At 39.8% G+C, this 23,542-nt stretch overlaps 1 protein-coding gene across 3 annotated transcripts; it reads right to left on the minus strand.

The window, feature by feature from the left end:
• Window positions 1-2,670: 2,670 nt before the first annotated feature.
• SLC30A6 (solute carrier family 30 member 6) lies at window positions 2,671-21,464 on the minus strand. 3 transcript variants are annotated; one of them, XM_044418650.1, is made up of 14 exons: window positions 21,347-21,464; window positions 20,171-20,257; window positions 14,683-14,767; window positions 13,441-13,483; window positions 12,315-12,380; window positions 11,440-11,520; window positions 11,147-11,182; window positions 10,089-10,183; window positions 8,300-8,348; window positions 5,879-5,998; window positions 5,686-5,788; window positions 4,088-4,135; window positions 3,408-3,476; window positions 2,671-3,184 (listed from the first exon to the last, which is right to left on the minus strand). In XM_044418650.1, the coding sequence occupies exons 1-14, from the start codon at window positions 21,347-21,349 to the stop codon at window positions 2,687-2,689; spliced, it is 1,383 nt and encodes a 460-aa protein (XP_044274585.1). In that variant the 5' UTR covers window positions 21,350-21,464; the 3' UTR covers window positions 2,671-2,686. The 3 variants fall into 3 exon arrangements, with proteins under 3 accessions (XP_044274585.1, XP_044274513.1, XP_044274674.1); XM_044418578.1 differs by lacking the exon at window positions 21,347-21,464 and adding an exon at window positions 21,200-21,290; XM_044418739.1 differs by lacking the exon at window positions 21,347-21,464 and adding an exon at window positions 20,930-20,948.
• Window positions 21,465-23,542: the final 2,078 nt, after the last annotated feature.

A 23,542-nucleotide genomic window follows, 5' to 3' on the forward strand; every position in this document is an offset into this window, starting at 1 on the left:
CCCTTCCCTCTCATGCAGATAGCAGCCATTGGTCAGTGCTGGGACTTGTTTGGTAACCTAGTGCCTGACCCTATAAACTGCTGTGCCACGGTGGCAGTTCATACATTTGAGTCCAAGACCTAAATTCCACAAGCATTGTCTCTGGTATTAGATGCTTGTAAATGCAGGCCTTAGTATACGAGAGGTACGACTTAATTAGGTATCCTTAACCTGATTTAATCCCTTCACTATACTTTGAAATCAGGAGTATATTCATTTAAGAAGAATCTTTAAACTGCCAGGCACATGTGTTCCAAATGGCCTGTGACTCAGAGGCAGAGCACACGCATGGCATGCAGGAGGTCAGATCAATGGACCATCCAGCTGAGCACTGCCTACACCAACTCTCAGAAGCTCTCCAGCTGTTCATATAGAGGTCTTTCTCAGTACCACCTTTAGATCTGCATGTATTAAAAAGAAATTCCTATGCTGCCCAATAGCCAAAGCTCACTGGGAGGTTCACAAAGATTAAAATCTTACAATTCATGGCAAAACAATATACAAACCCATGTACAATCCAGCAGTCCAAATATTTGAATAGTACTTAGCATTAACATTTAAACAAAGAACTAACATACCAGAGAACAAACTAGTGCTGATAATAACTGACATTCCATTTTGAGCTTACAAATAAGAACGCTACGGACACATCAAGGATCGAGCCTGGACCTGTTCCATGAGCTACAGCATTGCCACTAACAAGAGGCATCCCTTATCCCATGCTGTTCCAGTCCCCACACTGTTCCAATAGAATTACTTTCCTACTCCTGTGGCTACAAAGACACTAGAGTTAATGGGATTCCACACATATGAGGCTTCAGCGAATGGGGCGGCATAAAAATGTTTTAATAAATAAATAAAATAAAAAATACACAACAAAATAAGGAAAAAAACTTCTTTCAGGTAAAATCATTAACAATGATCACATCTGGTTCCTCTCTTAAAAACAAAGTCACTATAAATACAAAAACAATTCTGCCAGCTAGAACAGACTAGAGGAGGGGTAATTGGCTTGGAAGAATACAAGTTTTAAAGTTAAAGAACTCTTCATCAAGCAGAATAAGGCCTTAAGGAATGCATTTTCACTTTTATCTGCCCAATTACGCAGGTCATCCCTATGGGTAGCTGCCCATAGACTACTGGGGCTTTGGCATGGCATGGATCTCTTTCTGGTCAAGGGGCCAAATCACTGCAGGACCAAGGAGAATGTGCACAGCTCTGGTACCAGAACAGTGGATCAAGTTACAAATGAATGTACAGGTCTCACAATGGAAATAGACCTGGCAACTGCCTACTAGCCACAAAAGGAAAACTACATATGGCCAATGAAACACTAGGAAACAAACTTTCATGTACTGCCATCTCCTTTAAACGAGGGGCCTTTGACACAGAGGTGGAATATAAATTGCTGACCTTAGTTTTAAGACGACTCGAGAGGTGGGAAAGAGATTCCACGTTCCTTACCACAGCAGTGACCATTGCTCTCAGTCAGTGTGCTTACAGCCAGAGTCAGCAAGACTCTCATTTCTCATTGAAGAGTAAAGTTTCTGCTGGTGACCATCACTAGCCTAGAGTTATCTTACCTAGCAGGTAAGGTGTCAGTGAGGAGAAAGTAGCCATCACATACACTGCAAGGATGTGGCAGACATCTTTGAATGGGCCACAGTACCGAAGAGAAGCATCACAAATACTTATTAGTGGACATTTTAAAATGCACTTTATTCACCTACTTGCCTTTGTCAATGAAAACGAGAGGAGCTGATCTATTGTTCTGACCAAGTATGAGCTAGCCTTCCTATTTAAGCCTCTCAAATGCCAATTAGAAGTAATACTAAAAACCACTGAGGACTGATGTCACAATCAGTGCTTTCACAAACATCAGGATACTAATACCTCAAAGCATCCATTCTTCATTCAAAATGTTCCTCTGAACTTTTCCAATGATGTTAACAATCATATCTGTGTCAATGCAGAAGACCAAATAAAAAGTAATCTGTAATCTGAAATAGCGGCAACTGGAGAACAATTAACAATACCCCCTTCCCCTCCTCACGCACTGTTGGTTGTTGTTAGTCGCAAAGTCGTGTCCGACCCATCGCGACCCCATGGACAACATTCCTCCAGGCCTTCCTGTCTTCCACCATCCCCCGGAGCCCACTCAAGCTCACACCAACTGCTTCAGTACCTCCCTTAAAATGAGTGACTTTCAGGTGTATCTGCTGACCCTCCAGTAGGTCATTTTTATATCACTCATTTCTTTAACTAAGGAAAGTGATTGCAATTACTGAAGTACCAGGGAAAAATGAAGAGTTTGTTAATAGATAACATTCTTTTAATAATCAGGTTTTAAAATGGTACAGAATTGCACCCCTTCAAGGAATCATATTTTCTGGAGCTCCATTCATATATTATGCTGTGCTGATTTAGGAAAAATGCAATAAAAATACAGGTAAGGTCAATGCTTGTAAAGCTATAGCTTTACAATTAGAGGTCAATAATCACATCAAGGATTAAAAGAAACCATGAGTTTTCATGATTGTTGGAAATATTTGATCCCAGTTATCTATAAAAATTGAAGTTTTGCAGAACATGAACAATAAAACAGATGAAAAAATAAATTCAAACAATAAATAGTAGAAATATTTTATTAGGGTCTGAACTGACCTCGTGTGCCAGTTCCATATCTGTAGGGGGCATTTATTAAGCCAGTCCTGAATCCCTGGGTTGCTCCCATTCCCGGCACTCCAACCCCTTGAGTGAAGACACCGCTGTAAGGTACAGTTCCACGGCTCAAACCTAGTCCATAGGGCCTTGTCTGAGGATTCATGAGAATTACTGGGTTCATATTTTTGCCAGGTGTATTAAAAGAGAATTCAGGAGGTGGGCTGCTTGGTTTGGCTGGAGTGGATGTAGCAGGGTTAGAGTATTCTGCAGCCTTTAGAGGTGGCATTGGAATGATGTGATGATCTGAAAGGTTTAGCATATTGTTTTGAATAGGTCCAGTGGCCAAGGTAGGCCTGATCCAGTCATCTTTGAAAATTTGAACAGTCAAAGTAGACACTAATGTATACAACCGGTTGGTCACATGGGCAAGCACCATTTGTTCATTGGCATCTCTTCGAATTCTCACATGAACTGATCCAGCCTAGAAAGAACATGAAAAATAAACTCATCAGTTTCCCTCAGGTAAAGCTCATACAGGCTGTTAGCTCGGGTGGGGGGGGGAAGAGAAAATGAATTTACTGCATAAAGTAACATCTATAAACATGAAAAACCATTGGATTTTATTTGTCAAGCTATGTTATTAAAGCAGTGGTTGTTACTTAGTATTTAAAGAAAAATAGTCATTACTGGGGAAAAATACACACCAGAGAGCCAAATCCCAGTGTCCAGAAATGCTCATTTCGAACTTCTAAAACACCATCCAAAGTAGAAACCTAATTCAAAACAATGATACATATTATCAGTTTTATGTTTCTGATGACTTTGTAACACAGTCCTAAGTGAGTTATGAAAAAAACAAATTTACTTTAAGTTAAACCTCCTTGAAATCAACTGGTTTTCCAAAGCAACCATGCCTCATCTAAGACTTGAGCTGTCTTCAGTCAACTGCACTCTTAAAAGGCTGTAAGTTCTATTTAAATGTTATACTATATATTTTGATAAAAGTTTAGAATGTCTTTTGTTACCACACTAAAACTTGCACAAGTTTGGCACAATGTCATCAGGATGTAAGGTTTTGTTTATCTTGTTAGCTTTTGTGTTTCTTTCTTTCTTTTTCATTTGGAAGTGTGGCAACCAAACTGCATGTAGGTTTGAGTCCACTCATGTACAGGTGCTTTTTGGCTGCCTGGCAGTCCGCAGTGCTTATCCAAAAATTCCAATACCAGGAAGTATTTGGAGCAGCATCCCAAGAGCTGAAAAGGGCTTCTGCCCAAAGGAAATATTATCTCCTCCTCTTGAATTCACTGAATTATTCCAGTGCATATGACAATGCAGGTGCAGTTCTGTGCACTGTGTACAAATGCAGCATTTTGTAATACATTACCTCTCTGACAAGCTTATCTAGCTGTCCAATCACATGAGGTGGTGTTGTCTGGAAAAACAAAATACCATTAACTTTTTGTAAAGTTTTGTTCATTATACAGCTTTTCTTTTTTCTGTTTCATTCTCCCAGATAAATTTAAAAATTGTATTACTCCGTTTTACAGTAGACCTGAAATATGAGCATTTGAGATAACAGGAAACCAATCTGGCTGTTTTACATTCTGTAAGTGGGAGTGAAAAGACAGATGTATTATCCAAGTAAATTTTTCCAAAAGAAGCACTGAGTGGGTGGCAGTTTATGAACAGCATCCTTATTGATATGCTGAATAAAAATGTACCAAAGTGCAATAAATGAGTCTTGGTCTTTTATGGTTTGCAGCAAAATGTTTCAGTGAATCTTCACCTTCTAACAGAAGAACCTTCTATTAGGTTCCAGCCCCTCATTTCTCTGTGGTTCTGTTTTGGCTCCAGTCATATAAGCATTTGCCATCTAAGTTTGTTATTTGAGCAATGATAGGTCAAGACTACACTTATGGTGGGTCCACTAAGTACAATCCAGGAAATACTAGGATTGCTTCAGTCCGATCCACCCGCAATCCAGTTCTATTGAGCAACATTGACTTTAGCTATTGAACAGTAAGGAAATATAGTAAATACAAAATATATAAATACAAATGAGTTTTAATATTAGTAACTTAATGATATAACTGAAGACCAAATAAACCATCATCTTCCAATTTTAATTATTTGTGTATTACAATTTTAATTTTTTAGCCTATTAGAAAATCAAAACTCTCTGAACTTTAAAAAGATCTTGCGGGAATTTTAATTTAAAGCACACCAAATTCACTTCACCTTTCTCCTATACAAAAAAAGAAAAGAAATCATGTTTTCTTCTTGAAATGTACAAGTCTAAGTATTTAATTTTTTTAGAATACTTAGTAGGCAGCTGCTCTTTAGACAGGAATATGCAACTGGGGTGTGGGTGGATCAGGGACCCTTCTGGGCCCTCCAGACTCACTAGAAGGGACCCAAGAAAAAAGCAGTAAGCAAGCCCAAAGTTTCCAAATTGTTCACTTTCAAACAAGATTCGGTTATTTTGGTCTTCCGTATCAGCAAACAACAGTTTTTGCTACTGTGAATTTCAATACAAGTAGGGGACGGCAAAGACTGCACCATCAGATGACAAGGGTCATGCTTTAGATAATTTGCAATTGCCAAGACTTCAGCTTTCTGAAGGTTAACCTCATATCCTCTGAGCTGTCTTTTTTGTATAGCTTCTTATAGTGTGCAAAGCAGCTCCTGGAGCTCTACTGCTAAGTAATATGTTGTCAGTTGTCAGGAAATATTTTGCAATATTTCCACATCAGCTTTGCCTATGCTTTATGAGAGAGAGGGAGAGGGAGAGGGAGAGGGAGAGGGAGAGAGAGAGATTTTAAAAAGTTAGATTTACAACCAAAATTCAATGCTAATTGTAACTGAAATTATTACATGCGTATTTCATTGAATCACATAAAGCTTAAAATTTACATTTTGTCTGTGTTTTTCTTTTCTGAATACAATCTGGTTATTAGAAAGTAGCTTCTCTCATTGTCTCACCTGAAGCAATACCTTTCCACTGTAGACACTCATGGGATACATAGTACCAAATGTCATCAAAGCAATGGCTACTGCTGAAGCCGTATCAACAGCAAAATAATTACTGAAAGAAACAAGTGTAATATTAGACATAACACCTGCTTTTCAGCATTCAGTATCAATCAAAGTGAACCTTAAATCCAAGTGTACTTACTTCATTTCAATTAGCATGTAAGTAATGCAAAGAGCTAAAGCCCCTGCAAGGTCAATCAAGATGAAAGGGTTCATACGTGGAAGAAAGATGCTGCTTAATCCAGGAATAATACCACACAAACTAAAAGAAAGCGATAAATAATAGGGATTAGTAGTGCAAGTAACAAGATAAACAGCAACACAACCCGTTTACAGGTTCAGTGGTAAATCTTATTTACATGTACAGCAAGTGAGACAAGGCTGGGCCAGTTACAATCTGATGTCTCGAATACAGACTACTGTGTCCTTTTCAGTATGCTGCCTTGTTAGGACAATGCTCTAAGAAGCAAGGCCTATAAAGACCTGACATGAATTAACATATCAATATTATTTAGCTTATTGCATTTATATACAATCTTTCTATAACCAACCAAGGCAGTTTATAAACAAATACAAACAGCAAAAAATTTAAAACTTTACAAAGAAACCTTAAAAACCATAAAAATTAAAAAGTACTTCTCTTGATCTTCCTGAGTGCAGCGAGTAGGGACCAGTCAAAATGCCAGAGAGACAATGCTCTTTCCTATGTGCCCAGTAAGCGCACTACAAGTGAGGGTAACTTCAAAATGCCTTCATAGAATCATATGCAGTTCAAGAAAATAGCATAAAGGCTACCATCAGACTCAATATGCTTATATTAGATTTTGAGATGACCAATAGGATTAAGGACTACTGCTCTTTAGAAGGCCAGACACTGAAGATGAAACTCAAATACTTTGGCCACCAAATGAGAAGGAAGGACTCCCTGGAGAAGAGCCTAATGCTGGGAACAATAGATGGCAAAAGAAGAAGGGGCCGGCAGAGGATGAGGCGGCTAGATGGAGTCACTGAAGCAGTTGGTGTGAGTTTGAATGGACTCCGGGGGATGGTGGAGGACAGGAAGGCCTGGAGGAATGTTATCCAGGGGTCACAATGGGTCGGACACAACTTCGCGACTAACAACAACAAAGGGAATTTCACTGCAGTTGAGGGGCAATATCCAATGGGACGCTTACATCCTTGCCAATTATTTTGCATCCCACCAATTCCATTGTGCAATGCTGATTTAGCACTTCCAGGATGTAACCCAACATGAGCTGGAGAACAGAGCTATGAAAAAGTCAGGCAGAAAAAAGACACTGTACTGGACCAGACTTCCACAGCTGTTCCTAAACAACACATATATGATTCAGATATGGCAGCAAAACAAAGGAATGAAGAAGGACTGTGCAGAGAAATTGCAGTGTTCAAGTTCTTTCCCTTTATCACACACACAGCGTAAGAAACAGAAGCTGTACAACTAACTTCAGAGAAGTATGTTTTGAAGTAAGCTAGGACAGCATTCCCTATCCTGGTGCTCTCCAGATGTGGACTCCTCACCACAGCCGGAGCTCATGCAATGCATCACATCTGGAGAGCACCAGGCTGAGGGAAGCTGATCTAGGAAGATTTAGCATAGGAAGACACAAGCTCTACCTGCATTTGCACATGCCTCTTTCCCTGTGTACTTTTAACTTATTCACCATATGAAACGTTTTTCAGCAACAACCCTGTCCCTTCAGAAACCAGATGGCACCCTCGCAGGTTGCTAGAACATTACTCAAAGTTAAAGCAATTACAACCATTTACGCAAGGCACAAAGTCTCCTCTGATTTCTAAAATAGGAGTGGGGAATGTTTTTGTGTCAAGAGCCACCTTCTGGTTTTGTAGCACTAGATTCGAGCACTAACAGGCAATACAAAGGGATTGCCTGGAAGTGCCTATCTTTCTTCAACATTCAGGAAAGAATCCCAGCTCTTCTTCCTGAGCAATGAGAAAAGACTGAGGACTTCCTGCAAGGCCTGGATGGAAAAGGGTCAGGGCCTGCAGAAGCTTACAGGCTGGATGGAGCCCCCTCTGGGCTGCAAGTTTCCCTATTCCAGTCTTAATAACACTGGCAATATCCAGTAATGTTGCTAAATCTCTGCTCGGCCAGCCATTTGTGCAGCAGGAATGAGCACTTTCTAAGACAACTCTGGAAATGAGCAGAAAGCATCATTTCCAGAATGAGACAAGTCAGCAGAGTTCCCTTCTGTAAGCTCCACTGACCTGCCCTGTTCATGAAGTGAACATTTCCACTTATTTCCCATAGCTCCAGGGACTGCTAGCTTCATGCTGTGCAACTGGGAGGTCCCACAGGTAGACAGCAGCACTGAAAAGTGCCCACAGTATCTCTGCTGTACAGCCACTCTTTTTACAGGTGACAGTCAGAGGTGTCCCAGATCTCGCCAAAAGGCATTACCAGTGGCATCCAGCATCACAGCCACAGTTCCCTCTACATGACTTTAAGTGGGTTTGCAACAGGAGAGCCATGTGCATTTTGATCTCGACAAATGCATATGCGATAGCACCATCATTGTCTTACCTCCTACTGAGATCTGCAACATGTTCCTGAAGCCAGCTTGTACTCGCAGCTGCACAAAAAAGGTAGCACCAGTTATCAGGAAGAGAACACTCATTACATCATAGCTATAAACTCAACATGGCAGCTGCTGCTGCAACTCTATGTCAAGTCTTGTGGTATGACTTCAGACAGATGAACAGGATGGAATAGATATACACATGGGTAGAGTGTGGGTGTCAGGGACCACCATGCTCCCAGAAACCTCTCTTGACACCCGACTGGTTCCCTGCCCCTCATGATCATTTTTTCAGTACTGTACAATTTTCCAAACCCTTTTTTACCAGGAGCCTGGTATATTGCAGAGACACTCAGGTCTCAAGCACTGTCTGTATTTCCAAGCATGGCTTTCGGCCCTGTGTGGGACCCAGACACATTACAGAAGAAAGTGGCATACGGCTGCAATTCAGCCCAGAATGGAAGGGGCGAGCTGGGGTGTGGAGAGCAGCGTCCTGCAGGATTAGGAGTGAGGGCAGCATGCTGTGGGGGAGACAAGACGGCAGTGAGGGATGAGGGGGGCTTTTTGCTCACACTGTATCTTTTGCTTGTGTTTTGGTGTGCTATGCTTGGACACACCTGGACTTTGAACTTCTGAACATATTCTGCTTAGGTTTTGTAGAGGCTGAGCATTTCACCTGCATGCATATTTTCCCCAAGCATCATAAATTTGCATTCTGTGAAATATTATGCTATGTTTTGAGGGGCAAATACGTGATTTGGCATCTGCAGCTCAGACCCAACCTCTGTCTTATACTCAGTTTCTTGACCGAGGTACTTGCCTAACAGCAAAAATTCTCAAAAATGGGAATCCAAGCAGACAACTGTGGATTCAGAAGAAAAGCTCTGTAGTTTGGAGCCCATAACACACCTCAATATAAGTTTGTGAAGGGGTGTCACACAGAGGTTGGTAGACACCTGTTCTCCCTGCAGAGGAGGGCAGAACACCCTCCAATGGAGCAAAGCTCAGGAAACCAAGGTTCAATTTGGATGCCAGGAAGTACTTCCTGACAGTTAGGAACCCAAAGGTGTGGAATGGGCTTCCACAGGAGGTGGTTGAGGACCCATTGATGAGGGTGTTCAAGGACAGGCTAGACATGCACATGGTGGGCATGTCATGAGCGGAGCTGGCTAGAGCCAGGGGTCAGACTAGATAGCCCGGGAGACCCCTTCTGACTCACGCTGTTTCTATGTTTCAACTTTGTACTTTGGTCACTGGGCTGGCTAGGTAAGGCAAGGAGGTATTTCTTTCTAAGCTTAAAGGTGTAGTCCTGTTCAAGTTATGTTATGACTGCACACTTGCAAAAAGGCATATGCATTATTATGTCTCATTTTAAAAGTCAAGATTGACCAAGTTCTCCTAACTGTGTCCCTTAACAGAAATCATTGTCTAGATGTAAAATACTTCTTCAACAGCATCCACAAGTAGGAACGGGACAGAAAGGTTTAAGTGAGCTGCCTGAATTTGCACTTCTGGGACTAACACAGAAATCAGAATTTTGTGATACAGTTCTCAGCTCAAAAAGCCACACAAATTTTACCTATTGAGGACAGCCACATATAAAAAAGAAATGCACTTTTGCATACAGAGTTTGTTTTTTCTGAAGCCCCCTATGCATACCAGAGGATTTGAGGGAGGGGGAAGGAGGGGGGAGATTTGGTGGCAACCACACATAATCAACAATTAGTAAGTAAGATCCGTGGACCTGTGAATATTCACTTAGTTTTAGCTAGGTCTTTCACATCAATTACGTACCTTCAGACACATATGAAAAAGGTTTATTCCTAACAGAAAGCATTGTAAACAGGTTGAAAGACAGGGCCACAAAGGTCCCAACCAACAGTCGACCCCTGAAATGAGTAAAGAAATGTATCTTCAATTTTTTGCACAATTTCTTTATTTATATATTTATTTCTACACTACTCCACATCCAACAGTACAAGGTTAAAACAAACAAATGAATAAAAATAATATATTAAAAAGATTTAGAAACAAACAAAAAAAAAGACCATGGCTAGTCAGTAAGAAAAGCCTTCTTGGAATCAGATAAACTTTAGCAGGTGTTGAAACAGCAAATGTTGGTGCCTGCATGATCTTTTGAGCCAGGGAATTCCACAAAAAAATGGAGCCACAACACTGAAGGGTCTTCTCCTGGTGGAGTCCAGTCAGGCTGGAACCACCAGAAGCAGGTCCTCCAGTAACCTCAGTGATAACACGCTGCCAGGTGCAATTACTAGTTTCTAACAGCTAAAAGCAGATAAAATTTATACATTAAGGTTCTGCATATATTAAATATCTACAAGCTTTAATATCTACATATATTAAATATCTACAAGCTCCAAGGCTAAGACAGCACTCCAATCTCAGAGCTAGGAATAGGAAATCCAATCCCATTCCACACCACCCCAACTGACTGTGCTCCAGGGTCAAGAAAGTCAACAAAGCACTCCAGTCCTTCCTTCTCTCTTTGGGGATGATATAGACAGCCCAAAATGGCTGTCTAAGAAACCCTGCAACACAGAAATGAGGTGAAAATAACTTCTACCACTCCTCTCACTCTGCACTGTAAAAGCTCTGAGTTTGGACTACATTCTTGAAGTCATTGTATCAGCTAATATTATGTGAGGCAGTTTATAACTAAGGATACAATCCAGAGTCATTATATTTAAATAATTTTCAATATTCACCTCAGTTGCATGTTAGCATTAACATTTTAGTTCTGTGCTACACATATATTGTGTAAAACCAACACCGTAATACTTAAGCTACTTATTCCATAATATTTAATATTTTTACATATTAAAAGTTCTTACGTGTGAATCTCTGGTTGTTCCAGAAATCGTTCAGCACTACAAAACACAAAAGTGGGTTTTACAATCAACAGTTAAGAAACAGTTGTTAAGAAAACTGTTAGTCACACCTCATATTTATATGTTGCAATATAAGTCAGCAACTATAACATGTTTGCTGTAAATAGCACACCATGTCACCATCTTTAACTACTGCTTTAAATTCTTTCACAGGACACAAAAATAGTTCTGAAGCAGGACAATTAAAATGCACTTGTTATATATCAAATGTCAAGTGCAAGCAAATGGATTCCTACCTTTCTTTTAGTATAAAAAGCGCTCCCAGCTGTGCTAGAACCGTGGAGGCAAATACTGCTAAGACTTCAAATCTCTCAAACCTAGAATTAGAGATATTAAACATTTTAAAATCAAATAAATGGAAAAGCACATCTAGCAAAATTCAGATGGACTGTCAAAACATGCATATAATGGCACCCTTAAAAACATATTTTACCCATGAAACAAACTGTGGGTAAATTTATTACAATGGATTTAAAATAGTAACAGATTAGAACGGTGTAAAAATAGGCTAGGCAGTCTGGAAACCAGCAGGCAGCAAGGTACTCTGGGCATCTTTCCTGGACCTCACCAAGGTTCCACACCCTCCCATTTGAAAAATTACACTTTAAAAAAAAAAAACTGGCAGCTGGGACTGCTGTGAAATAGGTTTTTGTTAGTGTTGAGAAGTGTGAGTTCAAAGAAGCTGTCTAATCTGTTGTCCTTTGAATTGCTCTCGCTAGATCCACTTGTGATGTCGTTCATGGGAGTTTCTCAAATTGTAAAATGTTCCCAAAAAGTTTGCTTGTCCTGATATTAAAGCTCCAGGGACCAAATTAAATTGCATGCTCCCTGATTTGGGCATCTTGGCACTGTGGGTCTCACATATGATACAGTGGATATTTCTGATGGTTGCATCTCACGTATCATCTCTCATTTAGAAATGAGATGGGAACTAAACCCTAATTATGTACAAGTTCCATACTTTGTGTCTGGATGAGGGGATCTGTACAAATTTTGCACATGTTCATAAACAGACATGAATCTAATCTTTATTTTAAAATCCATTATTTTTACATCTCAGTCTTTAAGGAAACAAGAAAAACATGGCATATCACATGTTACCTATACTTACCCAAATGAATAGGTTGGGCTGGGCTTCTTCATCATTACCCAATAACTTATTAAGCATGTTATTAGGCTAAAGAAAAAACAAAAAGCAAACTTATTTTGTCATGGTGCCAAACACACTTTCAGCCCAACAACACTGTTAACATAACACTATTAACATTTATTTCCGCAGTGCGATTCTATACATGCTACTGGGCTTACTTTTCTATAACTGTATTTAGGATTGCAGTTTCTATTCAGGATTGTAAAATGGCTAACATTTGTTTATCAAGCTTAATTACTTGGGTTGTACACAATGTTAGTCCTTCTCAGAGTATACTCAATAAAATGAACGAGGCTTACCATTTGCTCCCATTCATTTCAATAGATCTACTCTAAGTAGGATGAGCACTGGATACAATCACTTACTTTCCAAAGATTACACAAAGGAGCTTACCACTACAAATAAACACAAAGAAGCCATAATTATGACCAGGAAGAGGAGGCATCAGTTATGACGACTTCAGAGGAGTTGAAGACATAATATACTCGTAAATATGATTCAGGAACCCAACTTGCAGGAGACTCTGCCAATACAGGCAGGGCTTTGCTGAAGGCTGACTCCTCCTCTTGGCACCAGTAATGCGGACAGAACTACTATACTAAGGGCTAAAGAGACCTCAGTTACAAATGTAAACCTACTTCTAGAAAGCAATGCTAGAACATTTCTATTTCTTTGCAAAGAGGAGGATTAAGTATCTCATTTTATTTAATTAATTTCTACATGACCAATTAGTCAAAATGGCTGTCTGAGCAGTTTATATCGTATCTGCATATAATATGGCAGTAATGTATATTTAATCTTATTGAAAACATCTGAGGTGTTTTCATGTACATAAGACCTGGAAAAACAACAGGAGCAGTTTCATATACATTGCAATCTATTACCCACTTAACTGGGAGAAAAACCCAGCAATTTACTTCTGAGTAGAAATGTACAGGATTGCACTATCAAATCTCATATTTTAACATAAACAGAGTTTATTACTGAATATGAAATAGATGTCTACCATAACCTATGTTTATGGCTAACAAGGCAAAGAAGATGCCATATAAACATCTTACAATCAGGAATTTAAAAGAAAACATACCTGAAAAGATCAAATATTGATAGGTAGGTATATGCAGTTAAAGCTGTAGAAAGAAAAGGTTTAAGCTTTACTCTTAGCAACCTCAAATTTCTCTGCCACAAAAGGGCTTCCTTCCAAGGGTAAAATGGTAAAATTCTAATCAGGCTTAATAACACTTCATAGATAGTAAGCATATTTGTTTTAAAGATATCCAATCAAAATCAGCAGTGATATTGTCAGACTGTGGGTTGCAAGACACTGGGACAAAATTTAGCTGTAGGAATGTCACTGCTTTGTTATGCTGGAAAAATTGATTAAAAACATTTTTGCCTGCTCTGACCAAGTGCTGGGGACAGTGTTCCTACAGCTGAGTCCAATGACTTCTTAGATCTCACCTCAAAGACTAGTTATCCAAGGAAACAAATAAGCACCCTTTCATAGAGAGCAAGACATTGGCGCATGATCCGCTACCATCTGAGAATGCTGCCACCATCACTTGGCACAGCAAAGTAACAGCAACACCACAGTGCTCTTGGCTAGTGGATGGCCAGGACAGAAAAAGTAATAGCAGTGGCAGGCCAATGCATGACTGTTCCACACCTTGAACCAAAGAGCTTACCTTGACTGACAGAATCAGCTTGGTCCTACTTCTGTCCATCGACATGGAACACATTCTCTCTCAACCCCCATTCCCTTTCTCCTTTACTCTCTATGCATCCCCTTCTCTCCCCACTTTCAACCTCAGTTGCCTCCTCCGTTTTGGCCACATCTACCCTTTGCCCTCCATTAGGCAATGAACACCAATGGGAGCTTTCTAAAGCAAAATGCTTTACTGCAATGTCTGCTGCACGCATGCTTATTGTCAGGATTGCAATATGCTGGAAGGGATTAAGCTGCCATGCCATCCTTGGTGGGTCCCATTACTTGGAAAGAGGGGTGCTTTTGTGTGACAGTACTGAATGGGACACACGATAAATTAATCTTTATCATTCAGCCATCCAGAGCCACAAATGAAACTTTTACATTACATTACATTCCTAAATACTTGCATCATGCTTTGTAGATGTGTATGTTGCAAGAACAGCAGGTTCACCCAAGACTTAATCAAGAATAAATACGGCAACTAGGGAATAAAGTGGGGTGGGGAGAACTAGAGGCTGGATAATCTGTTAAACACCAACAGATTATCATTTTATATTTTTCATATTGGGGCTATATGAATTTACTATGCAGAACTATTTAAATGCAGAAATAGAAACATACCTATACTGTTTGTAGAACTGCACCACATAAGCAGGAAACCAGTACATACTATGTTTATTGCACCAAACAGCAAGATCTTCCAGGACTGAAAATGACAACAGTTAAAGTAATCACTTAGAAAAAGAATTAAAATAGAGCTTGATTTTATTAAAACACCAACAATCCTGCAACATCAATGCACACATTTCTGAGTGAGCTATTCAAGCCATCTCTGGCTTTAACATGTCTGGGACAAATATATCGATGCTTGCTGCATTTGGCAAGCAATTTATGAAGCTACGGTCAAGAGCTCCCTTCTCACATCTTTCCATCATATGCCAGCTTCAGCCCAAAGATCTGGCTTGTATTAAGACAGACTTCCCCGTTTTATCTAAACTGGGGAACTCTGACAAGCAATGAAAGTAAGCCAGGGAGAAATGGGAGGAGTGCACAGCTGGCCAATATGTATTTAGGCTACCCTTTAACCACAAAATGGGCAATCGTGGAGACTCACACCAGTTCAAAAGAAAGTCTAAAATCACACATCAGACTAAAATCAATCAAGATTTCAATGTATAGATTCCAAGATGGCATCGGAACGAGACGGATGTGATTAACGGAGTTTGTTTATCACGCCAGTATTACTCAGCAGCGAGTCGTGGGAGACTCATCTAAGTCCTGTCGGGGTGAAGACAGATTGCCTGGGCACACTTTTGGCTTGATGTGAGATGGCAATCTCATATCTGCTGAGAGCAATTCAGGTACTTCTCAACCGAGTAACACAGGGGGTGGTTTCAGACCCTTCAAGTTCTCAACATCTTAGAAGATTAGCTTAGGATTTTTATTAGCTAAACATTGGAACTGCTGAGTAAATATTTTTTACTTCTTTCACAATATTACCCGTGGAAAAGCTGCATTTGTTTATAATTTGGCATTAAGAAAAGAAAAACCCTCCGAATGTTTAGGTGGCGACTGAGATGACAGAGTGCTGAGGCTTTTGTCCAAGTTGAAGCCGAAGAAAAAGACTTTTTCCTCTAACCTCTCTAAGGGTATAAAATAAGTTCAAATTTTTAAGGTGCAATTACGTGATAGGAGTTCAAAGCTTTGACCGATCATTTTGGATATCTGTTTGGACTTCTGCCAAGATCAACTGGACACTCGCCAGGATATTTCTCACATTGTCAGATGCTTCCTTCTTTAATGTGACGACTGTTTGGGTTAGCATTCCTATTTTCCTTTTGCAATATTACTTGTGGAAAAACTATATCTGTTAATTGGCATAAAAAAAGAGAAAAGGGAGAAAAGAGGAAGGATATAAGAATCTCCATTTCCTCTCCAGCATTTCTGGGACCTCTGCCAAAGTATTTGGCAATTCGCCATCCTCCTGACCACTAGTGATCTAGAGAAAAGTGGAACTGATCTTGGCTGCCACTTTGTGGCTATTGGAATTATTGCAACAATGGTAGAGCTGAGAGATTTTTTTTGGAAATACAAGAATCTTTAACAACTTTACAAATATCCCAAGAGGTGATGTTGAGACAACAGGAAATCTTCTCAATTGTACAAAAAAAGCGCTTTGATAAGCTTGACGCTTCTTTTAAGGAGATGGTGATTGATGTAGAATCCAAAACTGAACAGAATAGACAAGAAATGCAACAAGTATATGAAAAATCTGAAAAATTGAAACAAATTTGGCCACTAAAGGAAGGAATATTTTTTTGAAGGATGGATGGATCCTGAATTAACTAAAATTGATTCTGAGGAAGAAGAAACAGTGAAGGTTGATTTGCAGCAAAAAACACAGCCATTGGGAATAAATACTGACCTACAACAAATTCTACAATCACTGAAGATAAAGCAAGAAATAGTGAAGATTGAAATACAAACTTTGAAGTGGGTTGATTTTCAACAAACAACACCAAGGGGAGAAAGATGGACTGGAGATGTAAAGTTTAAAAATATTGATTTTCAACAAACCCTATTAAAACAAAAGTGGTTTGGAAGAGGTGTAAAAATGAAATCTTAAAAAGGAATGGTATAAATGGGTTGGCATGTTTATTGTGGTATGGAAAGGCTAAGGTATATGATTTTAACTGTGGAAGCTTTTCTACATTTAAATGTGTTGAATTATGAAGAGATTATAAAATAAGATTTAAACTGAACCAAGAAGGAGAAGAATATGAATGGAGTCCCTCCCCCCCTTTTTTTCTCTCCTTTGTGGGTGATATAAGGGAAAATGAGAGATTCTTTTTTTTTTTCTTAAAAATGAATGACCAAAAGCTAAGTTGCATGACTCTTTTGTCTTTGAATTGTCATACTAGAAAATGACTATTATGGGAGTAGAAGGAGCTGTACTAAATATATTTCTTTTTACAAGCGAGATATATTAAAGATTGTAAGGAGCTGGACTCTTATAAGCAGTTAATTGTATGTGATTAAATGAAGTGTAAGCTAGATGAAACTTTAATAAATTAGCTTAAAGAAAATTTGTTTAAAAGGTATCATAGATAATTGTTGTGGTTAAATAGATTAGATAAGATGTCCTTAAAGATGCTTAAATGGATGTTAGACATGTGAACATAAATTGGGTTAAAAGTCTTTAGTTCTTTTTTAAGCTTGGAACATTTCTTCTCTTTCACTTTCCTTTTTAGTGAATATTAGACTGGAATACTAGTAAGCAAAAAATGCATTTGATCGTATTTGTAACTATTATAATGAGGAGTTTATCTGCTTAATATTAGAAAAATGAAAAGATCTGGAATTGTGTAGAGTTGGTTAGATTGAAGCTACTATCGAAGAAGAAAGAAGATATTGACTTTTATCAAATTTGGAGAGTCTTTCTTTTAATATTGGTCAAGGAAAACGGGACTCTGTAAGAAATGGATGGACTGATCTTACTGCAGAAGGAGAAAGAAGATAGTGACTTCTATCAAATTTGGAACTTTTTTTTTATTGGCTGGAGAAACAGGACTTGATTTAGATCTAAAAATGTTTTTTAAGATTCCATAAATGGATCTGAATATGATTACAGAATGTTAAAGGATATGTAGTAAGGGGCTGACTCAGTAGTTCCAATGTTTGTGATGATTGATGTTTTTAGTACTGTTTTAAAATTTAATAAAAAAGTACTGCAAAAAAAAAAAAGATTTCAATGTATAAAGACAAGCATCATAAACATTTTAAAACTGTCAGCTAACAGATAAAAATCTTTCTGAAACAGAAAGACTTCTCCAGTCTTCCTTAAAGCTTTTAACAAGTGCATTCCACAACCAGGTGCCACAATAAAGCATGCCTTGGTCCATGTTGCAAATAGATTCCAGAAGCAGGCAAGGCTGAAGGCAAACAGGGTGGGTGAGGCAGTACAAAAAACCATTACAGTGTTCTTACTGCCAGTAGCTAAGCCTTAGGAGAAAAAATGTCCGCACTTCACAATAGGAGAAAACTGCAAAAGCTGGGAAACCATAAAAACTGTGGTTGGGGAAAGGGGCATGGCCATCTGGGAAACACTGAAGGGCCGGAATGCAACCCCAGGGAGTCCAAATGTGACTCCTAGGCCTAACATTCCCCACCCCTGCACTAGAAGAACTTCATCTGGTTAAAGCATGAGGGCCAAAGCAGATGCATGTACTTATAACAATTTCTCATATTGCATTCTTTAATATTATTTTTACTTTTAGATGGTATTAGTTGCTCTGGGCTTCCTTTCAAAGAAAGTGTGGATAAAGCATCAAATAAAATGCACAATTGTCTATTTGACTACAAAGAAAGAGGAGGTGAGAGTTACCTTTTTATACTAAACTTGCCCTCTCCTGTATCTTATCGCCTGGGTACATTTCTCAACTTTAAAGGAGCAACCCTATGGAGATGAGCGTAAGCTACCAAATGTGGAGGCTCACATTCATCCAATACAGAACAAGGGGAACAGCAGAGGCTGTCTTCCCCTCCTTGCTTCTCCCACTCTGCATTTTTGCTACACAGCCCCTTTCAGCATCTACCAACAATGTTTCAGAGTGGGAGGGAAGGAGACTGGAACAGCTTTAAGATACATCCCATCCTGGTTGCTCCAGTAGTCTCCTCCCTGCCCCCAGACTGTCCCACTGTCTCCTTCTCAGAGATCGCTCTCCCAACCTCAGGGAGCAGAGCCGGGGGTGGGTGGGGGGGTGGGGGGGGGTGTGTACGCGCGGGGTGGGGTTCTGATTTCCAGCTCCAAGGTTGAAATGCTATTTCAGAGCTGGGAAGCTCAGACATGTCTAGGGGACACAGGATCGTTCCTTAAGTAATTTTTCCCAGGAACTGAGCTGGGCTGGACTTGGGGGCAAAGTCACAGAACACAATGAGGTAAGGTTAGGGAGGAGTAGGTTTTGTTTCCTTCCACTGTGTGTTCTATTTCATATAAAAGAAGTTATAACTCCCTCATGCTGCTTTATATCTAAATAAGCATATGCATGCTTACTAAACTCAGAACAAGCTTGGCTCTCATCATAAGTTCAAGAAAGTACAGGGATTAAAATTAAATACTGGTGATAATAGAATGGAAGAAGTTGAATCCTAAAAGCTCTCTGGCTTGTTCATAGCAAAGTAAGCACCTTTGCAATGACGTTTCTCCCTTGGCTGCTAGTACTAATGTAGTGCTAGCTGATGTTCAACATGTGGAACTCATTATCCAGTTCACTTACAATTTAAGAAAAATTAACAGTGTGAGGAAAAAGGGAGATGAAGAGCCTATCATGGGAATTCAAACAAGGGTTTGCTGAAATGTATGTTCAGAAAGGATTCGAAGGTGACATAAGGGAAGAGCACACTATGGTGAAACAGCTGAGAGCTCATGAGGCTCATTGGAAGAGAAGAAGGAATGGTCCATGAGGAAAAATCTGAATAGTCCAATTCTTGTATGCATGTGCTGGTGTCATGCTGACATTGCATTTGGAGACAGTAACATAATATACAGAAACAAGTAGCAGTTATTTCCATCATCCTAACACCATGTTTGTCAGGGACCGCAACCATTAATAGCATAGAGTATAGCCATACAGAAATACATGACACTATCTAGTTCACACAGACTGTGCAGGCATGCATGTATGTGGCCAAAGAAAGGTAACAGTTAGCCACACATAGGAGAAATTAAGTATATAATCCAAATGTCCAAGATATAGAGGCAAGGAAATACATAACATTCAAGGCTGCAGGCTTGGACATGCATACCTAGAAGCAACTCCACTGGACTAAATGAGACTTATTTCTTATTAAACACGCATAGAATTACAACACAAGATAAATGGCATATCAAAAGCAATGAGTTGGTTTGGAAGAAAGTAATGACACATCATTCATAAATGTCATGCACTCTTCAGTGAACAGTGCAGACGACTATTTATATATCTCATATACTTTAAAAATTCAATAAATATTTATACAAATTTATTCTTATATACACAAGTGAAAATTTACTCTGAAATGTCATGAAACAGAATGAATATTTTTCTTCATTGTAAAAGAAAACTCTCACCCTTCGATCGGCTGCTACTAATCTAAATTCCTGTGTTAGCTTGCCAAAGAGAGTTTTCTGTGATTTTCGAAACAAGTGTATTGTCCCCTGCAACAAGAAAAATCATGACATTAAACTTACAGAATTTTACTACACTTTTCATTTTCTCAACTGCCTACAACATGAACTTGATTTGAGAATGCTACCCTTTATACTATTCCACTTGCAATGATCACTGTAGCAAAGTGAAGCTGTGTGACACTTAGAGGATAATATTCACCCAGTTAAGCAGATCAAGTCTAAAAAGGAAGGGCACAGAGCATTAGGATTCTTCAGGATTAGTTAATATACACATTAACGCAAGACAGTTACAAAGGCTGCTGCTACATTTTTAAGTACAAATGTCCATGCTTTTACCAGCTGCATAAGTTCTGTCATTGTATTCCCACATTTATCCCACTCAGCATCTAATGACCTCAGGTGGCTTATTCATGAAGCTTGTTAAAATAAAAGATTGTAACTTGTTCAGGGATACCCATGAACTTCATGCCTGAGAAAAGGTTTGAATCCAGGTGTGTTCACTAACATTGCCAACTACTACCAGTTGCTTATTCCTTTAACGGATTTATTATGCAGAAATTGATTACTACTAAGATTGTATACCCATTGACTATTATGATTTTATATGCTGTCCTTCACTCAAACAATTGGGGGCTTTTATTACAAAACATCAAAAGTCAGCAAATATAGCTTTTTCCTGCACGAACTAAACAATCCCACCTGCTAATTGCTGCAGATTTAAGTGCTGCTCAAGGAACAACTATAAGGACTGGCCCAGAAGTTGACGAATGTACTCCTCACTCCAAGGTCAGCCCCATAACCACTACACCATTCTGTCTGTTTGGAAAAGATCCACACTGGAAGAGAATTCAATGGTCGTGGATATACTCATCTTACAAGGATTACAAGGTACAGAAGGGTACCTTTAAAAAGTGATGTTAATCTTAATAACCACTCTGATTTCCCTCCCCCGAATGAGCAGCAACCCACCTCCGCACTGGGGGTTCTGAAGCCAATCGAGGATACCAAGGCCAACGTCTCTTTCACCCTGCAGCTCATCTGTGGGCACACGGGAAAATAACCGAGCCCGGGCCCTTAACCGTCCCTACTTTTGAGGGGAAAAAGAAGGCAACTCACCATGTTAAAGAACGAGATGCTCCCCAAAGGGGGCGGAAAGGGTAGACTTCACGTCACCATGAAAACGAGGCGGGAGTCCAATTTGCTGACGTGTAATTGGTTGATCCCGGAACAGAGCCGGAACTAACCCTAGACTCCTCCTAGCTTAGCCTACTTAATCGCTGCGCTCTTGTCAGCTCTGTGGCAGGCGCGCAGGGGGAGATGCGCATGCGTTAGCCCTGAACGGTCTACGGCAAACGGTTGGGCCTCCTGAAAAGGAGGGTGATGTTCCTGTCGTGACACGGCAGAGCCTGCAGGGGTCGCTTCCTAAACTTCGAAAGGATTATGCCACAAAACCGCAGAAGACGGAGACGTCGGAAGAATTACGTGCTTTCGTCATCGCAGCGCGCTTTTTCAGCACGGGATGCCCTAACACGGTTAATGGCAGCTGCTGGTGCTATTAATCCATTCACGTTTTGGCGGCAGAAAAGCTCTACAGCTCCCGGCTATCCGGCGGTAGCTCAGGACACATTGTGCTACCAAAGATAGGAGCAAGGCCATAAAGAAAACTGAAAACAAGCACGAGGAATTTGTGTTGGGGCAACCATGAAGCCAATTTAGGAATCTGTAGAACATTGTGTAACCTCATTGAGAAGACTAGACTTATAGAGCCTCTGGAAATGAATAGATTTGGGCATGAACACTTGGCTAGAGATGAGTGTTGAGTTATGACACCAAAAGGCCAGAAAGTGTTGAGGTAGATGACTAAAGGGTGAATCAGACCTTTCACTGAAGAGCTAAGTAGTTTCACTGCTTATTACAATGTTTTTATGCTGCCCATTGGCCATTAGGGCAATGTACAATATCTCTCCCTTCTAAAATTAAACTTTAATGCAAGTGTTAGTCCCATCCAGCACATTCACTGAAAAGAATGGCATTTTAAGTTGAGGTAACTTTTTTCCAAGGGATTACTCCAAATAAGGCTTCCTTTAGACACAAATCAATACACTTAAAAACAGAACAACAAAGTAAGTTTAACACCAGCTGTGTTGCTCACTAACCACTAAGCTATCCCCATTTTTATTGCCCAGTGTAAAGAAGAAAAAGTTCAGGCTCACATTAGCACATTTTCATTATCAGGGTGCTGCCTCAAATCAAGAAAGACCCTTTCCATCAGCTTAGCCTTTATTTGAGGTGGGACCTAAAGCAAGGCCTGAGAAAATGATTACAAACTATGGGCAAGCTCATTCAGCATTCAATGCGGGTAAGTGCAAGGTCTTGCACTTGCAAAGTTCAGGGAACCAAGGTTCAATTTGGATGCCAGGAAGTACTTCCTGACAGTTAGGACCCTGAGGGTGTGGAATGGGCTTCCACGGGAGGTCGTTGAGGCCCCATTGATGAGGGTGTTCAAGGATAGGCTAGACATAAAAATGGTAGGCATGTCATGAGCAGAGCTGGATGGATCCTTCTGATTTGCTTTGTTTCTGTGTTCCTATACAGAAATAGGCAGTTTTTCAGATATCTGGGAACTAAATAAATTTATTTTAGCTTCAAAACTACTGTAGACTGGGAAAATTTGGTCTGTAGACAGCAGATAAGATGCATTTTGAAGCTGCTGAAATTTCCAAACACTTTCCAAAGGCATTCCCATTACATTGTAGTAATCTAATACGGAAGTTTGAAGCCATGTGTTGCTCAGTCTGGATCCACCTCCTCTAACAAAATGTGATACCCCAACCAAAGTGAAGTACAGGTGTTCTCAACCAGAACAATCACCTTCATGTACAGGTGAAATGCTAGATCCCCACTGTTCCAGGCTCTGCACCAGCTCCTTCAGATGAAATGCATTTCCATCCAGAATAGACCATAGGATAATTCTGGATCAGACCAGCAGTAATTACTGGAGCTGAGCCTTCTCTTGTTAGCCCACATCCAGTCTTTACCCATACAACAGGATTTCCACAGACTCCTTGGTATAAGTTGAAAGCCAGTTTGTTCAAGTAGTGTTGTTACTCAGCACTGGTAAATATGGAGAACGAAGTACAGGGAGGAATCAAACGTTTCTTCCTGATAACAAGATGGATGGCAATGTCAGCAGATAAAATGTATGAAAAATGTATTAGGAGTAAAAATCCAATTTCTATAAAGCTTTAAAATCAGTTTTTTAAAAATGTAGCGCTATGCTTCTCACTTAATGCCTAATCAATAGGCCTCTTC

This window comes from Varanus komodoensis, unplaced genomic scaffold (genome assembly GCF_004798865.1).
Source record: "Varanus komodoensis strain SLA01 unplaced genomic scaffold, ASM479886v1 scaffold1, whole genome shotgun sequence".
NCBI lineage: Eukaryota > Metazoa > Chordata > Lepidosauria > Squamata > Varanidae > Varanus > Varanus komodoensis.